At 39.6% G+C, this 27,622-nt stretch overlaps 1 protein-coding gene across 4 annotated transcripts; it reads left to right on the plus strand.

Moving 5' to 3' along the window:
* Window positions 1-618: 618 nt before the first annotated feature.
* RHOT1 (ras homolog family member T1) lies at window positions 619-26,761 on the plus strand. 4 transcript variants are annotated; one of them, XM_071451310.1, is made up of 21 exons: window positions 619-796; window positions 4,403-4,461; window positions 6,299-6,380; window positions 7,283-7,326; window positions 8,095-8,148; window positions 8,502-8,554; window positions 9,126-9,234; window positions 9,809-9,910; window positions 11,302-11,400; window positions 11,828-11,936; window positions 12,487-12,607; window positions 13,591-13,675; window positions 14,039-14,184; window positions 14,803-14,903; window positions 15,111-15,241; window positions 15,589-15,672; window positions 16,436-16,555; window positions 16,896-17,098; window positions 18,469-18,591; window positions 24,008-24,151; window positions 25,605-26,761. In XM_071451310.1, exons 1-21 carry the CDS (start codon window positions 760-762, stop codon window positions 25,720-25,722), a joined length of 2,124 nt encoding a protein of 707 aa, XP_071307411.1. In that variant the 5' UTR covers window positions 619-759; the 3' UTR covers window positions 25,723-26,761. The 4 variants fall into 4 exon arrangements, with proteins under 4 accessions (XP_071307411.1, XP_071307410.1, XP_071307407.1 ...); XM_071451309.1 differs by lacking the exon at window positions 24,008-24,151; XM_071451306.1 differs by lacking the exons at window positions 18,469-18,591; window positions 24,008-24,151 and having other exon boundaries at window positions 622-796.
* Window positions 26,762-27,622: the final 861 nt, after the last annotated feature.

Genomic DNA, 27,622 nt, shown 5'->3' on the forward strand with positions numbered 1-27,622 from the left:
GCCTAAATGCACATTTGTAAGATCCCAGGGTGTGCCATTCAGCATCTCCAAGGCTGGGGTGGCTTTCCTGGGATAGCCAAAGCCACTGCCTTTGTAGTGTTGAGGTGTCCTTTGCTGGTTTATCTGGAAAAAAAACAGCAACAGCATGAAGGCGCTGGGCATCCCTAATTTCCCACATACCAGTTGCACCGTAGTGCCCAGGGACAGCAATTTGTTGTGGTTTGGATCACAGCAACACCACACCTAACAGTACACAGTGCATATGGGAACCCTCTGTGTCACTATTTGAACATTGGGAAGAATTTCCTGAGTAGGTGATTAAACTTTGGGACGGGCTGCCCGGGTTGGATCCACCCTCCCTAGCGGTGTAGGGAAGGACTGAGCTTGGATCTCGGTGCCGCGGGCTGGGTGACACGGTGGTGTTGGCCATAGGTTGGACGGGATGATCTCGGAGATCTTTTGCACCCTCACTGATCCTGTGATCCCGGTGTGCTCCGGGTGCCCCGGGCCGTCCCTCAGCGCTCGCTGCGGTCGCGGCCGGCCCGGGGGAGCCGCCGCCTCCCGCCCGCGCCCTCAGGGGCGGCCGCCGCCCCGCGCAGCCGCCGCGCAGCCGCCGCTCGCGGCAGGTCCCTCGCGAGCCGCCGTAGCGCGCCCGCCGCGTTCCGTGACGGGAGCCCGGGCAGCCCAGGCCGCAGCGGCGCCGCCGCCGCCGCCCCGCCCGATGTGAGCGGCCCCGGGCCGGGGGCAGCGAGCGCGGCCATGAAGAAGGACGTGCGGATCCTGCTGGTGGGAGAACGTGAGTGCCGAGGCAGGAGGGCCGGGGAAGGATGGGGGCCGCCGGCTGTCACACCGCCCCGGTGCTGCGGGGCTCAGCCCGGCCCGGGCGGGGAGCCCGGGGCAGCGGCGGCCCCGCGGGGCAGGCGGGGGTCGGGGCGGGCCCGCCGTGACCGCTCGGAGCGCGGCCTGGAGCCCCGCGGCTCCTGCTTCGGGCACCAGCACGGCCGGCCCTTGGTGGAATTGTGCAGCTTGGACGTCCCTGGAGATGACACCGAGGTGAAATTCTTGCCTGGTGTTTGGCCACGGCCGATTTAAACATTTGCTTTTATTTTTCTTTCTTTCTTTCTTGTTTTTTTTTTTTTTTTTTCATTTTTCTTTTTTGCCCATGTGAAAAGCACACTTTCACGTTTCCCATTTACTGACTTTGGAAATCAGTGGCCTGATGTGCTCCCAGTGGTTCTAGGTCGGCTGTTGTGGGTTTGTGGCCAGGACAGGGCCAGAGAGTCCGTATCCCTTTTTTTGCTTTTAACTTTCTGTGTGACCTTGGATAAACAGCGCACACGAAGGTGCATGCCAGAGGTACTGTGGGTCTGGATTCTTTTATGTCTTCTTAAAATTGTGTCCTGAAGTTCACGCTTAGGTACCCAAATAATTGACAAGGCTCACAGAGGCTCAGCTTCTTATCGGTATAAATAGCAGAGAGGAGGTTGTGTTAGTTTGCAAAGAGAGCTTAAGTTCCTCGAGGGGAAAGAATACAGAGTAATTACCAAGGGTTATTAGTAAAATTACCTAGTTATACTAAGAATGTGGTACTGCTAACAAAGCTTTCCTGAGGACTGAATGCCCCATATATATTTATAGTGCAGTTTTTGCTGTTGTTTCATAGTGCAGGTTGGCTCTGTCTGTACTGCATAGAAAGGCTCTCTGTAACTTACAGGGAGGAGTCTTGAGGGAGCTCTTAAGAGCTAACTCATTAAGATTGTATTTGGTTAGTTTTGCATGACTGTGTTTGGGAATTGATGCCTTTGAATGCACAGTTTAATTCCTCTTTAGAATACATGCCTGATTTACCTCATTGTCTTTGGCAAGGCTGTGTTTTGGGCTGGCTGTGTGCAGTGGTTTCAGCACAGGTGTAACAGGTACTTTGTTTGGCAGCAAGGGTCACAGTGTGTCCAAAGGGAATTTTAAAGACACGGGTTTCTTAAATACAGCAGTGTGTACTACATGGCACACATCAGAGATTGTGAGCATTGCTATGTTACACTTCTGTTTGACTCTAGTGAGGAGGAGGGACAAATGTGTTTTACAAATTGGTGAAACTTGTCAGTTACAGTGCCAGTCCTGCTCTGTGTATGTGTCTCGTGTATTTATTAGTCTGAAGCCACAGGTTAGTCCAGACCATATAACACTTTTTAATGGTAACAGCAGAACAGGTTCAGAATCTGAAATATGCCAAGAACTCTTTATTGTAAGCCTGTTCCAAAACTCAGCCTTTTCCATTCCCAGTGGTCCACAGTTTAGATTTAAGTTGGTTTAGTCCTCATATGCTGGGTGCAAACATCAATTTTTAATAGCCAGTAATTTTCAGAATATGTCCAGCATGTTATGCAGCATGATGTAAAAGACTTATATGTGAGGAAAAGGACAAATTAATTATCATAAAGTGCTGTGCTGCTTTCCTTCATCCCAGTCAGCTGATACTGTTTAGGCTGTTATTTCTAAGACTCTGAACAGATTGGAAAAGGCAGAGGGTTGACCTAGATTTGAACAAAATAACCCAGATCTCTACACCAGAACCTATGGATTTTCATAAAACCTAGGACACTAGAAAGTGTATCAAGAGCTTCTAAATACTGAACATTTACTCACCAGCAATACATAATCTATTTTCAGTCATGAGAAGTTGGGTTTCTACATCTGCAAAACCTGTTTTGCCACTATTTGAAGTTAGAACTGTCTTGGTCAGGTGCAAAACACACATCACTCTTTTCACTAATTAGTAACTTTACTTACCTATAAGGAAAGTGCTCATCTTTTTTCCCTGTGGAAGTAGGAGAGCTTCTGAAGCTCTTTTGATTCTGTCAGGATGAAAATTAAGGTGGAGTTGATGCAGGAGGATGCCTGGCAGTTTAAGTTAGGATTTTATCTCCTTGGAGTATCTTTGATGGAAGCACAACTGCACTGCTGTTGGGAAACCTGCAACTGCTGCTCTGCAGGGAGTACCACTGGGGAAAAGTGTGCAGCTGTTCTCTGTAAGGAAAACAGGAATCTTCCTCCTTAGAACAGCTTCTCTTTGCTTTTCATAATTCTTTTACAACTACTCTTCCTCATGGTCAGTTAAAGAGAAGGTTTTATTTCTGGATGTCAGAACATATTACTGTACCAAAAATAGGCCTAGATAAGATGAGTGTACTCTGACTGGATCATCAGTTCAGTAACACCAATTCCTGCACAAAATCAGCCAGTGGTACAAATCACACCTCTTCATCTTCCACATTCAGAATTCTATAGAGTTAAACAGAGAAATGCAGTGATATCAGCTGCACACCTTCTGTCCCCTGGTGCCATTTTCTGTGGGTTTCAGTGGGAGCAGTGACACAGGCTCTGAGTGCTGGGGAGCAGTGCCTTGGCTGGTTGCACATTCCTGCTGGCAGGGGGGCTGCTGCATCCAGGCTGAAATGAGTTTTGCTTGAATTGAGAGGTGTTGGAAATAGACAGTCCCAGAGGGTATTTGAATATGAACATTTTGGTTTTTAAGAAATGTCTCAAAACTAAATAAAGCAGTAATAGTCCTACAGGGCTTCTAGAGGGCCAGAAAGCTCATAGATCAGGAGGTTTAGAGAGAGTGGAACCTGGAGAGAAGTTACCAACTCTTGGTTTTAAATGGTCACATTAGAGCTGGTCAAAAAAAGCAACCAAGTTGTGATAGCGCAAGTCTGAACTTTGCAGGTAAACAAAGTAATTTATTTGACTGAATGGTGTTGGGTACTGAAGTTGAGATGATCCTCTTGGACTGAGAAAGCTGTGACTTTAGAAGGGTTGGTGGTTTGGGGTATTTTTCACTTTTAGTGGGGGACAGCTCATTGGTATCAAAGGGATTAAGCTCTTGCACTTTTAAAGTTGTCAAGGTACTGCAGACTTGGTTCCTGTCCTCTTGTCCAGCTCTCATCCTTGGGATTTTAGGACTAAAGTGCAATTATCATCTCAAGAATTCTATAAAAACAGTTAATTTCTGCATGCTTTTCTGACTGCATTCTTTGTATTTCTGAAGTTGTATTAAAGCATTTCTAGTTTGTTTTGATTATTTGTTTGTTTAAGTGTTCTGTGTTAAGGTTAAAACCTGGCAGTTTTTCTGTGTAAAGCAGAGCAGAATTCACTTCCCTGCTGGAGGAAATACGGAAGTGGGAGATGGAGCCCAAGTTTTTGCAATAAAAGAATGATGAGAAAATTGCTGTTGTCCATAATTAATATGATTGTCCATATTTAATATGATTAAACAATAGCTTAAAAGACTTTAATGTAGTGAATTGGAAAATGTTTTTAAAATCTTCCCATTTTAAGATGGGGTGCAATGTTAAGTGTAACAAAACAAAATATCTAATATCTGTTTTTAATGCCTTTGCAGCCAGAGTTGGGAAGACATCACTAATTATGTCCCTTGTCAGTGAGGAATTCCCAGAAGAGGTAGAGCACTTTTATTTGTTTTCTAAGTTTTATTTCTGTCCTGTCATATACTAAGTTAATAGACTCTGCTCTCAAGTAATGTTTAAAAACAAAATCACATTTCAAATGGCAAAGATGACTTCAGGAAGAGTGATGTAGGTTAGTTTAAATCTATCTCTGCATGAAGACATGAAATTTAAGTTTTATCTAAGTTCCTTCCTTATTTTTCACATTGTTAATTAAACAAATTGTTTTATATGTGATGAATGGTAGGTTTTTTAAGGAGCTGTAATTGGTCCAGACTGTCAGCATATTTCAATATGAGAGACACATAAATGGGAAGGTGCTGAAAGAGACAAGACCATCCATTATTTTGGGGGGGGTGTTGCACATTTAAAGAGCAATTAGAATGCAAAATGATAGAGAATGAGGAATTAGAAGTCACATTCTATAACTGTGCCATTTTTTGTGACTAAGCAAGACATTGCCTTTACTTCTGTCTTTGAAGAATGTTTTATTGACTCTTGAAGTAAAACCTGCAGAAAAAGCTACTTCTACATATTATTCCTTTGAAAGGCAGCACATAGTTTTCTTTGTAGCATAAAAAGAACCACAGCTGCTGCAAATAGTTAAGCTTTTTACATATAAACATGAATGTTTATTTCTTCTGATCACAGGTCTTAAAATAGACATCATGTGCTGCTCTTTGAATCTACTCTGCTCGGAGTTTAATGCAGATCAGTAGCTTACCACAGTTCAGGAGTCAAGACTGGATTGCAAACATAACTGAATTTTGTTAACATATTTGAATTTAGTTCCTAACCTTGCAGTTAAAGAGGAGATCCAGTTCCTTTGGCAAGTTGTTTCTTATTGTTCTTAGTGAGTTGTAGTCCCCTGTTCACTTCTCACTTCTTCCTGCAGTATAACCGAGAATATTCAATTAAATTTATGTGTAGAGAAAAAACATAATTTATGTATAACACGAGATCTTCCTGAAATTACAGAAAAAACTTTTGTAAAAATACTGCATCCTATAAAAGCTGCTGAAAGAGACCTGCCCAGTTCCTCAGGCTAGTCAGGCAGCTCAGAGCAACATTATGGGGTCTAACAGGCACTTCAGGCTTGGAAATAGTCTTTAATGTAGGGTGTTATCAGTAATCACTCTTGAGGGAGATCTGAGCAGAGCCTGAAGCTTTACAAAGAGACATTCTTGTGGTGATTGACTTTTCTTTTTCCCTTGTTTTACTCAAAGTATCATGAGAGTTCAGTGTCAACAGGTGAAAGGCAATAAATAGATATGCAGGAGGTTTTCATTAAAATTAGGTTTAAATTGATTGTTCCCAAATATGGATTAGTGTTCTTTGGAAAAAAGGGCTATCAGAGTTTACAGCATTTTTCAGAATTAGCTTTTTCTAGCATCATGTTTTGCTTTGCAGGATTTTCTGGATTCAATGCTTAGCACTGTCAGAAGCAGGGATGTTGTCAGGTTACAATTGTGTAAAAATTGAGATTTGTATTTTGTCTGTCATGCTTGTTTAGGTGTTGGATAGAGTGGGCTGGAGTTTTATAGAAGTATTCATTGAATGTATCCTTAACAGCTGCTTTTCTGCAAAGCATGCAGCAAGTTCTGTGTGCAGTAACTAGCCAGGTAGAAAATGAGAAGGTAGCAGTGACTTTCAGTACTTTTAAGAAAAGAAAACCAAACAAATAAAACCCAAAAGTACTCGAATACCTGAACAACTAATAGTAGTTGCACTGTTTAAAGCTGACCAAATGGCATTTGTATTATAGTGAATGGCTTTTTTCACCATCTGGATTATCTTGAAAGGTTCTTTCTTGGTGTTCCTTTCAACCCCAGGTTCCACCCCGAGCTGAAGAAATCACCATTCCAGCTGATGTCACTCCTGAAAGAGTGCCAACCCACATAGTGGATTATTCAGGTAGGGACTGCTCAGTGCCCTCACTGATGTGTTGTGGAATTGTTTGTCTCAACAGCCCCTGTCACAGGCAGGCAGGTCTGGGACCAGAGCTACAGGTGGGAGAAGCCTGGAGTAAAGTAGAAACTTTCTGAATTTCTAAGTTAGGACACCTCATGATTTTGGGTTAGTTTACTCTTTTGTATTTTTTTTCTTGTATTTTAATCTTATTACTGAATAGATAAATAGATTCACTGTGAGGGTTCATGTGCCATCATAAATCTGTGCAAGTGTTGCACAGCTGCAGAAACCCTTCTGCCATTTACAGTGCAAGCCCAGAGTTAGGCCATGTTAGCAGGTACCTTCCTGTCTTCTCTCTCCCATCACTGCTGAGCAAAGATCTCTGATGTGTTTAATCACCTGGAAAAAGAAACCATTTTTGTTGTTGGACTTGATCTTAAATTTACGTTGAGTGATTTTTTTCTTTCTGTTGAACGGATTTTTCAGAGATTCAGTTAACAAAAGGTTGGTATCACTATAAAAATCATCACCACTTTAATAAAATCAACATATGGCATATTCTGATGTAAAAGTTTACATTATAGACGGAAGAAGCTGTTGAGAAATGTAGAAGGATGCAAACTATGACTTGTTCCAAAGAGAACCTCTCTACAAATGTAATTATTCCTCTTCAAAATAGCTGTAAAAATTGTGTGACTGTTTCTGTCTTACAAATTAATGGACCAATTTAATTATTTTGGAAGGAGCAGTCATTAGAGTATTTTATAAAAAGAAGTTTAAATAACAAGGCTTTGACAAAGCTGCCTCATGAGCATTCTGAAATACTCAAGTTAAGTTTCAGAAGTGTTTTTTTAATTTTGTTTGCAAAAATTTTAGTATTAACGAGTAACTTCTATCAAATGCAGAAGCAGAGCAAAGTGACGAGCAGCTTTATCATGAAATATCACAGGTAAGTGTATTTTAGTGTTTGCTAGAAACTGGTTTTGGAAAAAGTCTTTTCCTTTGAAGTTCTCTGCATTAGATGGGCTTCAGTTTGAATTGAAGGAAAAAACGTTTCTCGCTTGGCATTTTCTATTTTGTTTTGTGTCTTGTGCTATAGAAAGGTATCTCTAAGAAATCTTAAAGAAAGTAGGTACTGGCACTGTGTTGGTGAATTGAGCTTAAGCTTTGTCCTTCCAAGTTAAAGGACAGAACCTAAATATCCTTTAATCAGCAAGCCAGTTTTGTATAAATAATTCTATCCTGAAAAGATCCATTTTGCTGCTTTCTGTCACATGGTACTAATGCATTTATGAATAGCACAGGCTTCTTGGTGACTTTGTCATCCCTTCTGATTCCTATTTTCAGTTCTTTCTGAGCACCTTTGCACATTTTCTGCACAGTCTGTCATGGTGTTGTGTTCCATTTCTGGCATTTAGTTTGGTGCTTCAGTGGAGGCTGCACATTATGACTCCTCAGTTTGGATTTCCTGGTGGCACAGGTCTCTGCAGGCACAAGCTGTGACTGTCACACTGCAAGAAAGGCTTTTTGACACTTCTCACCATATAAGTTCTTTGTTTTAATCTTGTTGATCAGGCTCCAGGTAGCTTAAACAAGCCTGGAACAGAGTTCTCTAGTGAGTTTACTCTGATGTTGTTATGTATGGTCTTTAATTATCTGTGTTGCTCAGGGGTTCTGAGCAGTGGAATTCCATGCCTTTCCTTTCTCTTCATTTCAGGCAAATGTGATTTGTATAGTCTATGCTGTTAACAACAAGAATTCTATTGATAAGGTACAGTAACATTTTATCCCATTGTTGAGATGTAACTTGTGCACTGTTAACTGATGTCAAGCTGAAATCTGGATTAGACATTTGAAATGCCTGAGATGGAGTTTGAGATCAGTTTTTAAGAGAATGAACAGATGTGGGTTTGCTTCTGCTCCATTTTCACATGAGTTTTCAGTAATTTCACCAATCTGAGAAAGTTGCTCATTAATCAGCTCCAGTTTTTGTTTTCTTCTTTGTGGGTCAGTATGTGCCTTTTTGGGAAAGAAGCAGTAGCAGTTGTAGTGAAACTTGTGCACAGTTCAGTCACACTTAATTTGAATATGTATTTTTCATGTCTGTTTTTAATCCCACTGTAGGTAACGAGTCGATGGATTCCTCTCATCAATGAAAGGACAGACAAAGATAGCAGGTGCTTAAGTAAAGCTGAGAAGTGTGAATTAGGCTGCACATCGATGGGTGTCAATGAACAGTGTTGAGGATGTTAATTGTTTAAGACAATCAAATGCTAAACTTAAAGTTTATATAAGAAGTCCAAGAAGCAAGAGATCTGAAGTATGTAGGTCTGGTACATGTGCCAGCAATGTTATTTACTTTGAATTTCATGGGCACCTTTTACCAGGTGTGTTTATATTTGCTATGGTATAACTGGCTTTGGCTCTAGGGTCTGTCTAGCTTTTCTGCTGCTGCTGGTTTGGGTAATAACAATGGGATTAGTTACCATTGTATGTAAATGTGTGGGTTTTATAGAATCAACAAGAAGTACATTTCTGTCTAAGTGTATATCAAAACACTTTATTTGAACTGCTGCCATTTAGTTTTGCCCATTGCCTCCAGTGGCATTTAATTACATCATGAAAATATTACACTGTTTTCTGGTGGGACATAAAATGCTAAAGAAACATATTTTTGTCCATCTGTCTATAAAGAAACATATTTTTGTCCATCTGTCTATAAAGCTCTTAATATTCTTTTGTTTTTAGGCTGCCTCTTATATTAGTTGGAAACAAGTCTGATCTAGTGGAGTACAGCAGTATGGAAACTATCCTTCCCATTATGAATCAATATACAGAAATAGAAACTTGTGTAGAGGTATGCAAGACTTTCTGGAGTTAAAGAAAGTAACAGAAAATACATTCTTGCCTAGCATGTATGGTAACTTTATAGTAGAAAAAGGGATTATGTTTTGTTTTTTTTTTTCAAACTAAATATTTCAAACATGAGTAATTTTAATAGTGAGTTGTTATGTTAACTTTCTTTAGGGAAGATTACATGGTTGTATAATCAAATGTTACTGTCAAATTCTAATATTTAGAGCCTCCTCACATACTTCTCTTTAACAAGGGTTTTCTATTTAATATTAAGCCAGACAGATGTCTGCAAAGAATTCAGAATTGATTTAATGTGTGGATATGTCTCTCTTTTTTTTTTTTTTTCCAAAGCAGATACTGCTTTTTGATTTCTGTTCTTGGTATGACAACAGATTGTAGTGAAACCTCATTTGTTAATTAATTGAGCAGGTACGGGGGCTGGTCTTTTTTCCAAACCAGCCCTGTACCGACAGGAGGGGATTAAGTCTTTAAAAATTTGATGCTTACTTAAATTTCAGAAGAAATCGCCAAATAGTCAAGAAACTAGCTCATCAATGTGAGGATTTCTCTTTCAGTGTTCAGCCAAAAACTTGAAGAATATATCTGAGCTATTTTATTATGCACAGAAAGCTGTTCTACATCCTACAGGTCCTCTTTATTGCCCAGAGGAGAAAGAGGTATTTATCCATAGATTCTCAGAGCAAATAATTTGGGGGGAGTGAATCACTTTCCTGTTTGTTCCTTTTCAGTGGATTTTGCATCTCTTAGTGTGTTCTGTTACCAGCACCCCACCCCACATGTCAGGCATTGCATCCCAGAACCACTGGGGCTGTTCTGTGTTGTATGAACCTGACCTGTCTTTCCTCTTCCTTCAAAGCAGTGAGGACAGTTTTTTGTTGCTTGTGTGAACTGCTGGGTAAAATGAGAAGCTTTGCTCATGGCTTTGAGCCAAATGTAATGTGACCCAAATTATGTCTTCAATTCAGTTCTCCTTTAGATGTGCATTTCACAGGAACTCCATTTATTTCAGGGAAAACACTCTAGACTTGGCCTGATCTAAGAGAATTCTTTTTTTCTGAGAATCTTGGGAAACTTTGGCAAAAGGGATGAGAAACAAGTGATGAGTGTGGTTTTTAGGGATCAGGTGGTTAGCTGAGGATATTATGAAGGAGTATTTTATTTTTTAAAATTTTCTGGGCAAGTACAAATAGAATCTCCATTTGTATCCATTTAGTATTGGGAAGTAGAAAAGTTGCTTCAGCTGTAAATACTTTGTTAAGTAGAGAATCAGAGAATAACCCTGTTTTGATTTCTCCCATCAGAATCATCTATATGAGTTAGTAATGTTGTGATAAAGTTGTTGTGCTGAAATCTTTTTGGTTTTCCAAAACCAATGTCTATGCAATCTGTGTGACCTCTGTGAAGAGAAGAGTCCATCATCACGGTAGTTGTTGGGAGAGCATTGCCAGTGTGTGTTGTCCTTCACTTGGAAGGTATCCTAGCAGTTCTTTTGTCCTAGAGATAGTCCATATGCTCGATGCTTTGCCTTAGATGAATGAGCCCTGTGAAGGTTTTCAGTATTTGATGTTTGAAGTGAGCTGGCTGTAGTTCTAGACCTATTTAGTTTTGCAAAGCACTGGGACTTTAAGGTGATTTTTTTTTTCCCCACCAGAAAATGTTTTGGGGGAAAAAAAAAACCAATTTATTTAGTTGTTTCTCAAAGTTTTCTATAGCAATAAGACTGAATTTAGAGAACTGAGTTTTATTTTTTTTAACAACAGTAGTGCCACCTTCGGCTTGTGAAGAGCTTGAGATTTTTCTAATAATGGAATAGAAAAACATTTAATGTGGAATAATTGTTTTAAATTTATGGATATAAATTTGCTAAATCAATTTTTTATTTCCTCTTGCTTTTTACTTTTGTGTACATGTGAATGAATGTCTCTGTTCTGAAACTGTAAATGAAGACTAGTGTGTGTTTCCATGTGATTGAGCTGCCTGGTGTCATTCAGTGTAATCTTTCTATATTCAAGCCTAGAAAGATACTGAACTTCCTTTTATTCCTTAGATGAAACCTGCCTGCATTAAAGCACTGACTCGCATTTTTAGGATTTCTGATCAAGATAATGATGGTACTCTCAATGATGCAGAGCTCAACTTCTTTCAGGTACCTCTCTTGCTTATCTTTCCACCATGCTTAAAGGTGCTATGTAATGCTATATATATGCTATATAATTCTAGAAAACAAATGATTGGTTATTGAATAAATAATAAAGTGTGAGCTGTAAGGGAATCAGGCCTATATACTAGGTCTCAAGTGCAGCATAGAAGAATGGATTTGTACAAACAGAAATGAAATTATTTTTATTTCTAACCATTGTTCAAATTTGAGTTCAAGATCGAAATTTAAAAAATCTATTAATGTACTTAAAAATAAAATGCAGTTTTTATACCTTTATTTCCACTAAGACATTGTGTTGTTGTCTTTAACCAGCTTATCAGAATTTTTAAGGCTGTATTTCATACAGAACATACTGTTTGTCCAGCTCAGTAGCCAGTGGTACTAACATGGTTTTTTTTGGGTTTTGTGTTAGAGAATTTGTTTTAATACACCACTGGCACCTCAAGCTTTGGAAGACGTAAAGAATGTAGTCAGGAAAAACCTAAGTGATGGAGTTGCAGATAATGGATTGACATTAAAAGGTGAGTCTTATTTAATTCTTAAAAGATTATACAATTGATAATCACTCTTATGTGAAAAAGGTGGTCTTTTGGAATATGATCTCTGTCTTGATTTTCAGACTGCTAGAGCTGAGCTTGCTAAACAGTGATGTCTTGGTGTTCTTTAAGCCCTAGGAAGTGCCAAACAAAATCTTATCCAGTTATTTTGATACCAGAAAACTCAAAGCAGTCTTCCATCAAACTGCCCTCCAAGGCTCCTCCAGGCTAAAGCTTTCTGGTTTAAACTATTGAAAATACTGGGTTTATCTTCATACAGCTCTAAAATGCTGGTACTGGAAAAAGCAAACAACAGAAAACCAAGGGATTGTTTGAAGGAAACGGTTCCTTGGAGAATACTTTTACAAATACCATGATTTCTGAATGTTCAGTCTTGTAGATAATGCTGTACTATCACCCAGGAGGTTTAAAATTGTAATGTGTATTTTGAGTACCTGATACTGATTCTATTGAAAACACTTGTCACAGGTAGAGCACTTCAGAGCCTTAAGATTTCACCATTTTTGATTTTTAGGTTTTCTTTTTCTACACACACTTTTCATTCAGCGAGGAAGGCACGAGACAACCTGGACTGTTTTGCGTCGCTTTGGCTACGACGATGACTTGGAGCTCACACCAGAGTACCTGTTCCCTCCGTAGGTACCACTTCAGCCTCCTGAGCTTCAGGTCAGGCTCTGCTGCTCCTGCTCGGGCAGGAGGAGAGGGCTATTCCAGCACTGTGTTTATTTAACACATTGTTACATCAAGTACCTCCCTTGCTTCATGACCACCCAGCCAAAACCTTCATGTGGCTGAGCACCAAGGAGGAACTCCCTTGTGCCAAATCTCCTCTCCTCTCCCTCTCCTCTCCCTCTCCCTCTCCCTCTCCTCTCCTCTCCTCTCCTCTCCTCTCCTCTCCTCTCCTCTCCTCTCCTCTCCTCTCCTCTCCTCTCCTCTCCTCTCCTCTCCTCTCCTCTCCTCTCCTCTCCTCTCCTCTCCTCTCCTCTCCTCTCCTCTCCTCTCCTCTCCTCTCCTCTCCTCTCCTCTCCTCTCCTCTCCTCTCCTCTCCTCTCCTCTCCTCCCCTCCCCTCCCCTCCCCTCCCCTCCCCTCCCCTCCCCTCCCCTCCCCTCCCCAGAAAGGCAGCAGAAGAGATTCTTAGTATAAAACTGGAACATAAATTTCAGCAGTTGATTATTGTATGTGATTAATTGTATTATTATTAAATTCTAAAAGACTTGTCAATATTTTCATAGCATTTGAGACCTATCGAAAATCCTCCAATTAAAAATAGATTGATCAATTCTGTGGCTTCTATTAAAAAATGTAATTGCATCATTTTTTTTTTAAAAACCCAAACCCTGAAGTACAAAAACAAAGCAAACCAACAAAAATGTGATTACTGTAGAGCTATATATAAAGGCATATATAAAGAGCTATATATAAAGGCATTCACTCATCATTTTAGAATTCCTAATAAAAAGTATGTGCTTTGATCTATGTGAAGATAAATTATTAAAGTTAAGTGCCAAGTCAGATACTAAATGTTATAATTCATAAAGTATATATTTTGAGTTTTAATATTCTGTATTTCATAAACAATTAATGCTTCTTGTATCTGTTTTTGTTTTCTATGAACAGCCTAAAAATTCCCCCTGACTGCACAACAGAACTAAATCATCATGCATACTTGTTTCTTCAAAGTATTTTTGATAAACATGATTTGGTAAGCATTTAATTTGAGTGTGTGTGTGTATGTATGTGTCTTTATGTTTACAAGCCTGGGTTTGTCAGGAGTTTTGCTAACAAAAATGTGTTTTTATCATGATGTCATTTTATTCAGGTTAACCTATAGAGTCAGAACTAACCTGCAGCTTACGATTGTCTACAAGGAGAGTTGGCAGTTACAGCAGTAGTACCAAATTGTTTTTAATTAGCTTATACATTTAATCTTATTAAAAAACAAGGAAAGAACAATGATTAAAAAGAAATAAGCTTGGTTTCTTGAATCTTGCGAGTGTACAGCAAGAAAATACCAGTTTAGAATAGGCACTAATTCAATTATGTCTGATACTGTATTTTGTTTCAGGATAGAGATTGTGCTTTATCTCCTGATGAATTGAAAGACTTGTTCAAAGTCTTCCCTTACATGCCATGGGGACCTGATGTGAACAACACAGTTTGTACAAATGAAAGAGGATGGATCACGTACCAAGGGTTTCTCTCGCAGTGGACGTAAGTGTGATACAGGAGATTTTTAGTTGAGAACTTTGGGTATGATCATGTCTTTGTAGATTCCTCTTAAAAACTATTGGAAAGAGTAGAAGTTTTATAGTTGAAAATTGATTCAAGCAGTCAAGTTTTTGTATCCATCCAGTGGCCTGATCTTCAGGCTGTTGTTATAACCTGTTCAGGGTTTGGCCAGTATTTACTGCTAACAATGAAGAAGTGTCTCTTCAAAATGTGGAAATCCCTATGATCCCTGTTGAAATGTTACTGCTGTTGTTCTACCCCTTAGAGATGATTTGAAAAACGATGCTCAATAATAAGGTTTTTTTTTTCCCCAATTTCAAATACAGAAAATGAGAAAAATGTTATTTGGGGAGATAAGAAAATACAGTGTGGGTTGACAGGCCTCTGCAAGTACTGCCTTTGTAGAGTTCTGGTGACCAGTAAGACTGATTATCACCCCTTACTCTCAGAGACTTTTGTCCTTCAGTACTGCATAGTGCCAGGAATGTTTCTATCATGTCAGTCTGGAGATAGGAGATAAGGATTGTTTCAGTACTGTGAAGAATTGGTGACAAAGCCCAGATGGTGACAATTGAAAATTCTTTTTGTCCCCTCTGCCAGACTAACCACATACCTGGATGTGCAGCGTTGCCTGGAGTACCTGGGTTATTTAGGGTACTCCATACTTGCAGAGCAAGAATCTCAAGCATCAGCAATTACAGGTAATAAAAATTTGATACAACACAGAAATTTAAATTTAGAAATATACTAGAGAGTAAATTGTTTGATGGTTCATCTATTTTCATTTACTCTCTTTTACTTTCTGCTCAAGTGAAACCTTTAATATTCTTGGAAGATTGTTTTGTGTGCATTTTCATGTTTTCACATGCATTTATATCTTGTGAAAAATATTTGTGTTTTTCCAAAAGTGACAAGAGATAAAAAGATAGACCTCCAGAAAAAACAGACTCAGCGAAATGTCTTCCGATGCAACGTTGTTGGAATGAAAGGCTGTGGGAAAAGTGGAGTTCTTCAAGCTCTTCTTGGAAGAAATCTAATAGTAAGAAACATACTGCCTCTATTCACCTATATATGCTCTTGAGTTAAGATTAGACAGCAGAAGTGATTGATCTTAGAGCTTGAATGGTTATTACTCAGTTTGCTGAGTTCTTCAAGGAAATGCAGAATTACTTGGAGGAGTTTGGGTTTTTTTGGTTTTGTTCTATTTTGGCAGTGGCTATTGCATGCAATAATGACTTGTACATCATAGATTATAGCTATGCATTTCCTTGCAAAAACTCCAAAGATAACTATAATTTTAATTCATTAAATGGAGTAAACCAGCTGTTCAAATCTAACTTAAAGGGAAAAGTTGCTGTGGTCTAACATGAAATTCTGCTTTTTCAGAGACAGAGGCAAATACGTGCAGAACACAAATCTTACTATGCCATTAATACAGTCTATGTATATGGACAAGAAAAATACTTGCTGGTAAGGCTGCCTCATTCTTGTGGTAAGGCTGCCTCAGTCTTAAAGGCTGCCTCTAAGACTGGTTAATGTTAAAGTTCTGTAAATTATTCAGAGCCTTCTACAACAAACTAGTTTTAATTCTCTTTTCTTAATGTGGATTCCTCTCAAATATTTTCTGTCCCAAGTAACTTCTGGGGTTTTTTGTTGATAATTTAGCCGAACCTGGTCAGACCTGTTATTTTTGAAACGTTGACATGAGTTGTACAAAACCTAGTCCATTTATGGTTACACTGCAGGGTATCAAATTATAACATGTGATAAATGATCAGAAGTCAGTCTACCTATTCAGTATCTGTCACACAGAGTGATTAGAATGGCTAAAATTAGTATTCAGTGGGAGAAATCAGTTCTTTAAGGCTTGTTCCATTCTAGTTCTCCTTTATGATAATATGATCTCTCTTTCTTTGTTTTCTGAGATCTAGTCCTGCTCTGTGGTTTTTCTCTGTAGGGTGAATGCCCATTTCTGTACTTTAAAACCTTTGTTTTAAAGTAAATATCACTTTTTATGTTGAGGTGGTGATTGCCTGCAGATGTGATGTTAACAGCTCACATATGCTGGCTGTATGGTAAATTCCTGCTGTTCTTTTTCATTGATTCTGCCTATTAGTCCATTAGTTTGAAGGATACATAAAAACAAACCATAAAAATTATGAGACAAGTTTCAAAATTCCTTTTACTGCATAATAACAAGCTTTCCTCCCTGTGCAACCATCTTTTTTTCCAGCTACACGATGTCAGTGACTCAGACTTTTTAACTGATGCTGAGACCATATGCGATGCTGTCTGCCTGGTATATGATGTCAGTAATCCGAAATCCTTTGAGTACTGTGCCAGGATTTTTAAGGTTTGTAGAGTTTATATTTACAAACCTCTACATTTGTATTTCTTCTCTTTGACTAAATATTCAGTATCAGTTACCTGACCTAAACACTGGTTCTAGTGCTTAAAAGACATTTTATTTCTAAATGCTGGTTATTTATCAGAATGCCTTGGCAGCGGTGCACTTCTGTTACTCATACAAAGCAAACATCTGCTTTTCTATGTAAACTACTCTACTTCTAGAAATGCCTGACTTCAGTGGCATGAATATATCTTAATGCTGCTGCAACCAGTGTAATACAGCCTGTTCCAGGTTGAATTTTTCATATACTGTTTCTTTCACTTCTTTTTCTTTAAATTTGCAGCAGCACTTCATGGACAGCAGAATACCATGTTTAGTGGTAGCTGCCAAGTCCGACTTGCATGAAGTTAGACAGGAATATAGTATTTCTCCTGCTGAATTCTGCAGAAAACACAAAATGCCTCCACCCCAAGCCTTTACTTGTAATACTGCTGATGTGCCGAGTAAGGATATCTTTGTAAAACTGACAACTATGGCAATGTATCCGTAAGTACTGGAGCTGTTCTGTTTTCCATGTGCATGGTCACACAGCAGCACTCACTGCATGCCATCGTTAGCCACAGGATGGACCTGCCTCACCGAGCTTTAGCAACAGAGAGACACGACTGGCCTCAGTAGGATCTTTAAACCATTTCAAATTGAGGAGCTAGGCATAGATCCAACACAGAAATCAGTCTCAGATATTGTTGCCAAGTTGAAGAATACCCTAGTTCATGCAGCTCATGATGCAAATTCCAACAAACAGGCTTCTTTCTATTTGGTCCATATTGGGAATACAAAAAGTATATAAGTTTTCATATCTTGGTATTTTTGAGATCAAGTTGTACTCTAATCCTTGTTGGTAGCTCGACAGCTGATTGCAGTGGCCCCTTAGTGCAAACAGTTCCCCCAGTCCACTGCTTAAAATACTTTTTGTTTTCAGGGTGTTTGTTACTATGTGCTACAGGTCATTCATCTAATAATATTATAATTTTAATAGAATTTTTGTATAAATGTCTTTGGACTTCGGGTACAAGATACTTAAGCTCAGATTCTTCTTCACTACACATCTCACTGTTGCTAAACTCACTTTGCATCTCTTTTTTTGGTGGGTGAAGCTTTTAATATGGTGATGAACGACATAAATATTACAGCAGATGGAGTCTAGTATGACAGCTGACATTTGCTTTAAAATAAATAGAACTAATGTCACTTTCACCCAAAATAATAGGGTATTTCTAATTATTTGAAACTGAATTTACTGAATTACATCTGTAAAGCTTTAGTTTTGGTTTTGGGTTTGTTGGTTTTTTTTTTGTTTACTCTTGTGTTCATTTTGTAGCACTGGAATACTGGGAAACCACTAAAGTGTAGCACTGACCAAATGTCTGTCATATCAATATTCCTGCTTCTCCCTTAGTTTTCAAGCATGTGTGTTTGGTAGGGTGGGAAAAACAGAGGCAATGCTCACCCGGTAAAGAGTGCATTCGAAGTGGTAGAAAATGTGGCTTCCTTTCCTTTGAAAAAGGGGTGTTATCTATTGCTGTGCAGACATACTCAGAAGCCTTTAAATGCTTCCCTTTTATGGGAACTTGTATAAATTCATCAGACATTTTCATTCATGTCTGTGCTTTGCTGTTAAGATCTGTATATGGTGGTGATGCCAAATGTCCAAGACGTAGAACCTCTAACCTTTAAATTCTGCACAGCTGTAGTTGTACCCTTTCTTCCCCAGTGTATTTTTTTTTCCTCCTCTCCCTACTCATTCAAATGTACCTTTTATTCCTAAATCTCTCTCTTGGTTGTGGCACAGTCCTAATGTGCACCTGATTTGATGAGCAAGATTTCAACTCCTGTCCTTCTGTGTGTTTTCGCAGCCATGCCCGGTTACGCTGTATGTGCGCCTGCAACAGGTGTACATTTTGCATCTGTCAGAACTTCCTCAACTCAGACTTGCTGCAATCTGTAAAGAACAAACTCTTCACTGCAGTTCTTAACAGGTCCTTAACTTTATTTACTAGGTACCAGGTGTGCTTTTAAAATAAAGGGTGTCTTTGGAATACCAATTGGTAACCTTATATACTGCAGATTTTTCACTCCATATCCACTAAATAGGCCAATATTTTAATAATTGTTATAGAATTATCAAACTTGGTTTAACTTGGAGGTTCTTTTGAGCTTAGTTTAGGCATTTTTGTGAAACATTGCTGATTGGTTGTTGATTCAGGCTCTTTGTGATTGCAGAAATAATGTGCAGGAATTAGGACTGTGTTTTTAGGGAACTGCTAATAGTCATTAAGTAGTGTCTGCAAATCTGTGTAATGTTTCTCACTTGAGACATTACAGGTTTGTTTAGTATTGATTAGAGGTAGTGCCTTTTAGATCCAGTTACACAGATATTTTCATAAAGCCACAGCTTGACTACAGCAGCATCATGTAATATATGACATGTTTATAATTGCTAATTTGATATTTGGGAGTTCATAGAATTTCTCTGTGTGTGTGTGTTATGCTTGGTTTACACAAAGAGTGGGCATTTTGTCTTAAAAAATAATCCAGATCTTTAAACATCCAGTTCCCTCTGAATGAAATGCAAATGTAAGTGGTAAGTGCTTAAACATTTGCATTTCCAGATACTTTTGGAAAAACAATTGGTAAAGAGAGATAACTGGTTTTCAGCATTGAAAACAGTGCTATAGCTTGTCCTGCAGGCAGTTTTGGATACACAGGATTTACTAACACCTCAGCACTTGTCATCACACCCCAGCAAATGGGAGTTCAAACCAAACAATTGTTGCAGTGCAATGGTTCCACCCTCCATGGCCTTCTTGGAGGCTTAGATGGGAAATGTGTTTATTTGAAGGCCATGGTTCAGGTATCCTAACATGCTGCTGGTCCATGGATGTTCCTACTTCATACAGGCTTCAGATGTAGCTGCTCCAAGTAAGATTAATGCAAATGACACACTTGTAGGAGGTCTGCTAATACACCCACCTACAGGATTGAGCGTTTTTCTTGTCAAATACCACTTTAATCCAAGATACAAGCGTTAACCACAGAGTGAGAATTCAGGGAAGGGTGAAAAACTCATTAGCTTAGGAAAAGACTGAATGAGTGAGGCTCTTCATGCTGCATCTCTTCTACAGCACTCATCCCATAGACAGAAATACCTTGAAACAGCAATCTCTTTGCATATTGTCACTCTAAAACTTCATTGAGCAGTCACTACTAGAAAATCCCAGCTCTTCATTATTGAGGCTGAAATTTCCTCTAACACATCTTCATTTTTTGGAACTGGTATGGGTTGCTCCATTTGCTGTTGTGATTTGTTTCTCTGTTTTATGGGGTTTTTTGAGTCTTGCATTAGACATTGAACTTCATTCCTCTGAAGTGCTGTCAGGGTCTCAGGGTACTGAAATATTTTATTGAGGTTTGAGATGCTGTCACTCCACACCTTATCACTAGAGAGTCTGTAACAAACATAGGAATCCACCACTGCCTAAAAAGTCTGTAATTCAAGGTGAGGAGAATTCCTCACAGACACTTCCCTCCTGAAAGAATTATTTGCTAGAATCCCCTTGTCTCTCAGTCACTAGAGTTTGTTCCAGGTTTCCAGCACGCTCACTTCATCTCACCAAGTCCCTAACCAAACACCTTGCTGAGGTTATTTACCATTCAACACATGAACTGCTGCATAACAGCACATGTGGTAGAACTGGGATACCTCTAAACAGGAGGAAATAGCTCCCAGTTGTAGGCATATGAGAGTAGAGATGGATTTCTTGTCTTATAAAAATCATACATCCAATGATGTGCAATTAGAGAAAGCATTTGGATCAAGAAGGACTTTCTGATTCAGTTAGTTTCTATAAATTTTCTTACTCTGCTTTCACGAGTGCTTACCATTAAGTCAGCTAGTTGGGCAAAAGTTAGATAACTGATGGGAGAAGGAGGTTTCTAGTGAGTACTCAATCCTCCTGATCCCCTTCTATTCCCTTAGGCTGTGGAAGCTTTTCAGGTAAACTGAAATTTTTCACATGGGACCCCTTCCTGTGCCCTTTGTTGCTAAGTAACCCCTACACACTGTTACCAAGGCACAACAAAAACCACATTTGAATATTCCCACTGTAGTAATTAAAGGAAGAACATTGCCTCTGTGCAACTGAGAAACCTGCTCATGCCCCCCTCAGTTTCTCTCTGTGAACAAATTTCAGGAGTTCCCCTGAGGCTTGCAGGCTGTCACAAAGGCAGGTTCAGCCTGGAGGTTTCTGTGTTGGTTTGAACTGCCCAGGGTCACAATTTATTGGTTCCTTGAGGAAGGAGGCACAGCATTCAAAGCACTGGACATGCATGTATGAGACTTGCTAATATCCTGTAATATTTTTATAGTTGTAATTTGTTTTTTCCTTTAGGTGTTCACTTGAATTTGGCTGGCTGGCACCTAATCTCTTTTTACTACATTGTTTTACCAAAAGCAGTCATTCTAACCCTTTCTTTAATGATGAGCTTGGATTTTTGGCTTTTTTTTCCCTTGGTTTCAAATCATCCATGTTGCCTTTTGCTTGTACAGTAGTGGCATTTTTCTGTCAGCTAAGTTCATTTCAAAATAAGATGATCCTAATGCATGAGAATTGTGTTCATCAAGGAGACTTCTTGGAGGATGTTTTTCTTTAAATTTTTTAAAACACCATGGAATGAAGTGAAATTCTACTTCCATATGAAACCTGGTTGTTTCAGGAATTAATAGTAAGGTTTTGGTTTCTGTGACAACCTTCCTTCTGTGAAATTAAAGTTAAGACAATAAATTATTATTGTGTTTTCCTGTAATAATGGTGAAGTTTTAAGAGTATAACCCAGAATTTGCCTTTCACTATGTGCAGTGTACACAGGTTTTTTTTCAAAACTTGCATATTGCCTTTAAATCTAATTGCAGAAATCTGTCTCTACACTTAGATGTCCCCCAAATTAGGACATTGCTAAGTGACATCCCCAAAATCACATTAGGGCATTAGAAATTGCTAATTTATTTTCCTCCTTCTCTAAACTGTTTGATGCCCCAGACCACATAGAAATTTCCAAAGCTGTGTCCCTTGATTTCTTTCTAAACAGAGTGTAATGAATTGGCATTCCACATCCATTTTTAGGTTTTATGGATAATAAGATGCATTTGGAGCTTTTCACATTTTAGATTACTAATGCATGGGGGAAAATTCTAACTGCTGGACTTAGTTTGCAACCTAGGAAAATATGTGCCTGAAGGGAAGCTGCAGCAGCTCGTGCAGGTTATGTGATGCTTTTGGAATTCAGTTGCTTATATTTAATGCTAAGAGCCTTTGTCAGAGCAGGCTGCTGCATGATCTTGCTTTGAGTTCTGCTGTGAGGAGCCATGTGAGCAGCCTGTTGGCCTCAGCATTGTGCTTTTAAAATGCTTTGGAAGTTGCTATAGGAATGTTTTTGAAGTCCTGTATTTAAGGATAAACCTTCCCAAACCTGGGAATTATTCTGCTGCTGACCTTGGGCAAAGTGTCAGCATCAGTGTGTAACTCAGCAGTTTTCTGTGTGTACCGTGGCAGGCATGCTCAGTTAACTTCTTAGCAAGTGCATGTGACAAACTTCCTGTGAGTTGTTAAAGTCTCTTGAAAAAAAACCTGTCCAGATTTCAGAGATCTTCGTCAACGAGTGGCAAGGTCCTTGACTCACTGTTAAGAGTAGGTTCAATAAAAATATGCCTTTTTCTTTCCAAAATGTGCATTAAAATCCGAATTTTGTGCCAAAGGCAAAATTTCTAGACTTTCATATATTTGTGGAACTAATTGTATGATTAATTATACACAGCAGCCTGTTTGGAAAGTTTGAAACATCATTCTTCTTAATAAGCAAGAGTTTCAAATGCAGCTTCATTTATGGAGTCCTCACTACTACTCTGTGTAAAAGTGCACATCTATTTAGATGTGTTACCCTTGGAGAGAATATTTTTTCTAATTCAGGGTTACTCTCTTACTAACAAGGCAGTAGTAATTTCCACCACTGATGAAAATTAGTATCATAAGCACAATTTAGTGCTAGACTGAAGTTAAGTTTGAATGTTATTTTTTGAAAAGGTAGAATTTTTCAGTATGTATTGAGAGTGGGTTTTGTGCATTGTAGCCACCTTTGTATCAAAGAACCCGCACTAGAAACAAATATTGATCCTTTTTTATTATCTCAGATTTTTTTTGTTCCTTTAATGGCAGCTAAAACAATATTAGAGATTAAAGTTGTAAAAATGGATTTTATGACAGCATAAGGAACATTGAAAGAAGAAAAATTGGATGTTTATGAAGTTGTAAAGCAGTTAGACATCTATAATGTTCTGAATTTCAGTAAGCATTTTGAAATTTGGATTTTCAGGCTGAGACATTCAGAGTAGATTGCCTTGAGGTTGTAAGACGAGTCCCTGTCTCGAATTAGTTCCTTATTTAAATGAAAGAATCTGCTATTGTTAGGCTTAGAAAAGGGATCAAAGCCAATTTAGTCTCCCTTTAGACATTACAAGAGGATTTTATCATGGCTGAGAACATATTAATTGTTTTTAGAAGGATGAAGCATGCTCAGCAAGTTTCTTGCATATTATTAAATATGGGCATGTGCAAAACAAGGCAAATTATAGATAGGAATCAGAAAATCTAGATGTGAGAGATAGTGATTTATGAGGCAATGCAAAAGCATTAATTTGCAATTTAAGCATTAATTTGCAATTTAAACATTGATTTGCATATTTAAAGGGATGGGGTTTTAAATTGTACAAATAGTTGGGCATTTGAATTAACCAAATTAAACTGGAGACTTGTTAGTTACACAAATACTCATCCAGCAGTAGGACAGGCACTGTGTACTATCCAACAGAGCTTGTCATGTAATCTAGTAAAATCATGTTACCTACAAGTGATTCATGTTACATACACAGAGTAGTTTTATAATTACCTATCTGAAGAAAAGGATTTCCCAGCCTTTTACTAAGAAATGACCCCAAACTACCACTGGAGTGATAAAATACAGTCTTTGAGTTCTCAGTAGTAGTGGGATCTCATTTTTATGGCTGATGTGCGTATGGTGCAGAGGTATTGCAGTGTCCTGTGGGACACGTGGAAGTTGAGGCTGTGGAGATGGAGTGGGAAGAGAAATCCAGTTTCATAAACAGGTTTCTTTGTCCTTAAAGCAATGGCATTTAGCTACATGAAATCATACATTTTACTTTGCTTATTAAAAGCACAAACTTGATTTGTTTCTGCTTTTCCCCAAGACTAAGTTTTTAACAACTGCACAAGAATCAGGGGCTAGGTGGCTATAAATCAGAAATTCTCTGGGCTTTTTGGTTTGAGAGGGTTGCTGTTGTTGAGCCATGCAATGAACTGCACTGTGCATGTGTGTGAAAAGGTTAAGAGCCTCCCTAGCTGAGGTGGGGGCCATGCTGTTAGCAGACGAGGAGAGCAGGATTATGCAGCAGGTGCACGCCGTCCACTCTGTAGAAGATTCCATCTTCATGGAGTCATCTCTTGGTCCACGTTTGCTTGAAGACAGGTAACAACAGCCAAACCCAGGTGACCTTGCCATTGCCTTTTCCCTTTCTTCCCCTCAGCAAGCCACCTGACATCCAGTTTGCAGAGACTTTGTCAAAACTAGCTGTAGAAAAACTAATGCTTGCAGGAATTCTTGGATTTGGTCTGTTCTATAACCCAGCAAGGCGTTCTTAAATAAGATCAGGATTTTTTAGACTAAAGAGCAACTGTGTGTGCATCAAAGAGCCTGTTCTTCAGCATGTGGTATGGCAGAACTCTGATTAACTATCTGGCTGTTACAGCTCCTGCAGAAGTCTACTAAAGCATATCCAAAACTGGTTTTTTGTGTTTTGATAGCAAGTAGCAATTCCTGCTCTGTTAAACACTTGTGAGCTACAGCCCTGCAGTTCTCACTCTATGAACTCCTGTGTGTGCTTAGGATCTCTGTGCTCCTTTACTTAACCCTCCTGCAGCTTCACTGAGTAACCCATGGCGATTAACACAGGCTAAAACATGCAGGCTAGTGAAGTTCTGTTCTATCTCTAAAGCAAACAAACAAAAAAAATCAACTTTACTATTGTTTAGGAACTTCCTGTGCTTTGAATTATGGCATTTATGATAACTTGTTTTAAATGGTAGCTCCTGCTTTCTGGTAAGCTGTCATACTTCAGACTGCTGTTAAGGGTGGCCAGCCTTGCTTAACTGAGCATGTTCACAGACTTCTTGCAATATTTGGGAGAGTTGGGTCATTGCCTGTCTCCACTGTCATGTGAGATGTGGATTTTTCTGTCATACAGTCACTCCATACTGTCTTTTTCTGTTGGTGCCATCGTCACTGCTTGTTTCACTCGCACTCTCTCTTAGCTTTCAGCTTGGTGTTGGATGACTGTTGCTGTTCTTGTGACTACTGGGAAGAAAGGGATTTTAAAATGGTTTGATTCTAGCTTTTGGAAAGATATTACTTGCTACTTGTCAGTAAACTTTTTTGGGGGTAGAATAAGTAGATAATCAACAGGACTGGGAAGTTTTTAATGGAAAAGCAGAAATATTAAACTCAACATTTAGAAAAGAAAGAAAGAAAGAAAGAAAAAAGGATTTTGCTGGACAGAGTTGTTCTCACTATGAGTTACTAATTATTTGTAGCTATTTTTGCTTTCCTTTCCTGAATGCTTGCTGGTACTCTCAAAGGAGACACTGCCCTCCCCACATCCATGAGTAATGATCTGCTCCTGCATTTCTCCTCAGCCGTGTGAGCGCTCTGACTTCAGGGAGATCGGATGTGCTCAGGGCTGCAGATCAAATCCGGAGCTTTAAGAAAAGCAAAATAAGTGTAAAGTGCTTGTAAGGCTGAATTGTGAGCTGTTTGCCTGTGACAAGTGTAGTGATGAATTTCCAAAAGCAGAGTAGTTTAGCACAAGCTGTCTGGAGTTCCTGTCATGGAATTAACCTGGTTCTGTATGTGTGTTAAATTTCAGGCATGTGACACAAGCGGACCTCAAGAGCTCAACGTTCTGGCTCCGAGCAAGTTTTGGTGCTACTGTGTTTGCAGTTTTGGGTTTTGCCATGTACAAAGCACTACTAAAGCAGCGATGATCTGAGAAGAAGCACATCTGGCCCTACCAAATAAATAAATAAAAAACCACTTTTATGTACATTCTGAATGCTTTAAATTCTGCTAGAAATATTTATATATGCAGAGTTACTTTATTAATATTTGTAATTCATGCTTAAGATTATTTTAAATTATAGCTCCAATTACAGTATTGCATAATGTGTGGAAAAAAGGAATTGCATCTTAACAGCCAGCTAAAATGGCTTAACTTGTAAGGCCAAAAGGGAATTTGTTGTAAATAACCTGTACATATTAAAGCAAGTAAGACATTGCTTCCCAAAAACCTATTCAAAATACTGTTCTTAGATGTTCACCATGGTGACATTCTAGTGTATAGGTGAAATTCATTTTCAGTAGAGTAGACTCAACTCAAGGATCATACTTCCTCAAGGATTGCTTATTTATTTCACATTCATCTGAAGTGACTTCATCTTTTTGGACTATAAGCTATAGCAGGCAGAATTTGTGATTTTTGTTCATATTTTTAACTGATGAACAAATTTGCCCCTCTAATCATGTATTTCAGGAAAGAGTCACCTTTGCTGTCCTGGCCTATGATTTTGTATTTTACATGACCAGTGACATATTTAGAGTCTGGTCTCTTTTAAGAGGAAAAAGGTAAAACTTTGAAAACTGCCAGACCAACTTCATACACTGTGTGTAACCCGTGGTTTTCATTTTTCACTACGTTGTGTTTTATAACCCTCATGAATCAGACAAGCAAATTTTGTATGTTCTAAACGGTTATAATTTGGAAAATGTTGCAGTTTAATTTCTCACATCTGTCAGTCATACTCATTGAAAGCTGTGTATAAGAGAAAACTACAATAGTACACAGTGCCTATTCTACTGTAGTATATTAGTTGCATGGATCACAGTGCATTCTGTAATGGTCTAGAATTATCTATAGACACAGCTTTTTTAACGATCAAGTAAACCAAACATTAAATTCCTCATGACAAACCTATTTTTCCATTGCTGGCCTTTTCAAGTATTTCAATAAAATAACTGTGTACTGTGTCTGTTTGTCTTCTTTTTCTTTAGCTTCCTGTGCCCTGAAAGGTGGAGTTTACCAAAACTTTGTCCTTTACATAAATGGATGCTGCTGGTGCCCTCACTTGTCGGAGGTTACATATCTCAGCAGTGCAGTTTTTCTCATGCCTCCTGTAGAAGTTTAGTTCTGATTTATATCAGAAGACCAAAGTGCCTTCTATGATACTTAGAAGCTGAAATGCAAATAGTCAACTATGAACTTCGAATTTACTGTCAAGGACAAAGACTGGGAGAAAAGACCAAGTAGTTCAGTGGTGTGTAGGAAGCTGTGGGCAGTGAATTGGTTCATATTTTCGTGTTGATTAAAGAGGCTCCAGCAGTGCGGCGTTCCCGGGGAGCTGTGGGGAGTCCCGGGATGCTCCCGAGGGAATCCCCCCGAGGGACCCCAGCCCGCCCGGGACCGGCCGCCAGGGGGCGCTGCCGCCGAGCTCACGGGGCCGCGCTGAGCTGGGACCGGCGGGAGCGGGAAACGGCCCCGTCAGCCCGGCCCGGGGGGAGCGGAAAGCGGCCCCGTCAGCCCGGCCCGGGGGGAGCGGCGGCTCCTGTGAGGAAAGAACGGCCCCGTCAGCCCGGCCCGGGGGGGGCGGGAAACGGCCCCGTCAGCCCGGCCCGGGGGGAGCGGCGGCTCCCGTGAGGAAAGAACGGCCCCGTCAGCCCGGCCGGGCCGGAGCGGCGGCTCCCGTGAGGAATGAACGGCCCCGTCAGCCCGGCCCGGCGGGAGCGGCTGTTCCCGTGAGGAAGGAACGGCCCCGTCAGCCCGGCCCGGGGGGAGCGGGAAACGGCCCCGTCAGCCCGGCCCGGCGAGAGCGGCGGCTCCCGTGAGGAATG

Source organism: Agelaius tricolor, unplaced genomic scaffold (assembly GCF_023055355.1).
Source record: "Agelaius tricolor isolate 1412-34295 unplaced genomic scaffold, bAgeTri1.0.p SCAF_32, whole genome shotgun sequence".
NCBI classification, from domain to species: Eukaryota; Metazoa; Chordata; class Aves; order Passeriformes; family Icteridae; genus Agelaius; species Agelaius tricolor.

Bases quoted from the DNA above. Each gene is read 5' to 3' on its own strand.
- RHOT1 (XM_071451310.1), top strand. From the start codon at position 760: ATGAAGAAGGACGTGCGGATCCTGCTGGTGGGAGAAC. The intron at 6,381-7,282 runs GTAGGGACTGCT...TATCAAATGCAG, and splicing joins CCACATAGTGGATTATTCAG to AAGCAGAGCAAAGTGACGAG. The intron at 24,152-25,604 runs GTAACAACAGCC...GTTAAATTTCAG, and splicing joins CCACGTTTGCTTGAAGACAG to GCATGTGACACAAGCGGACC.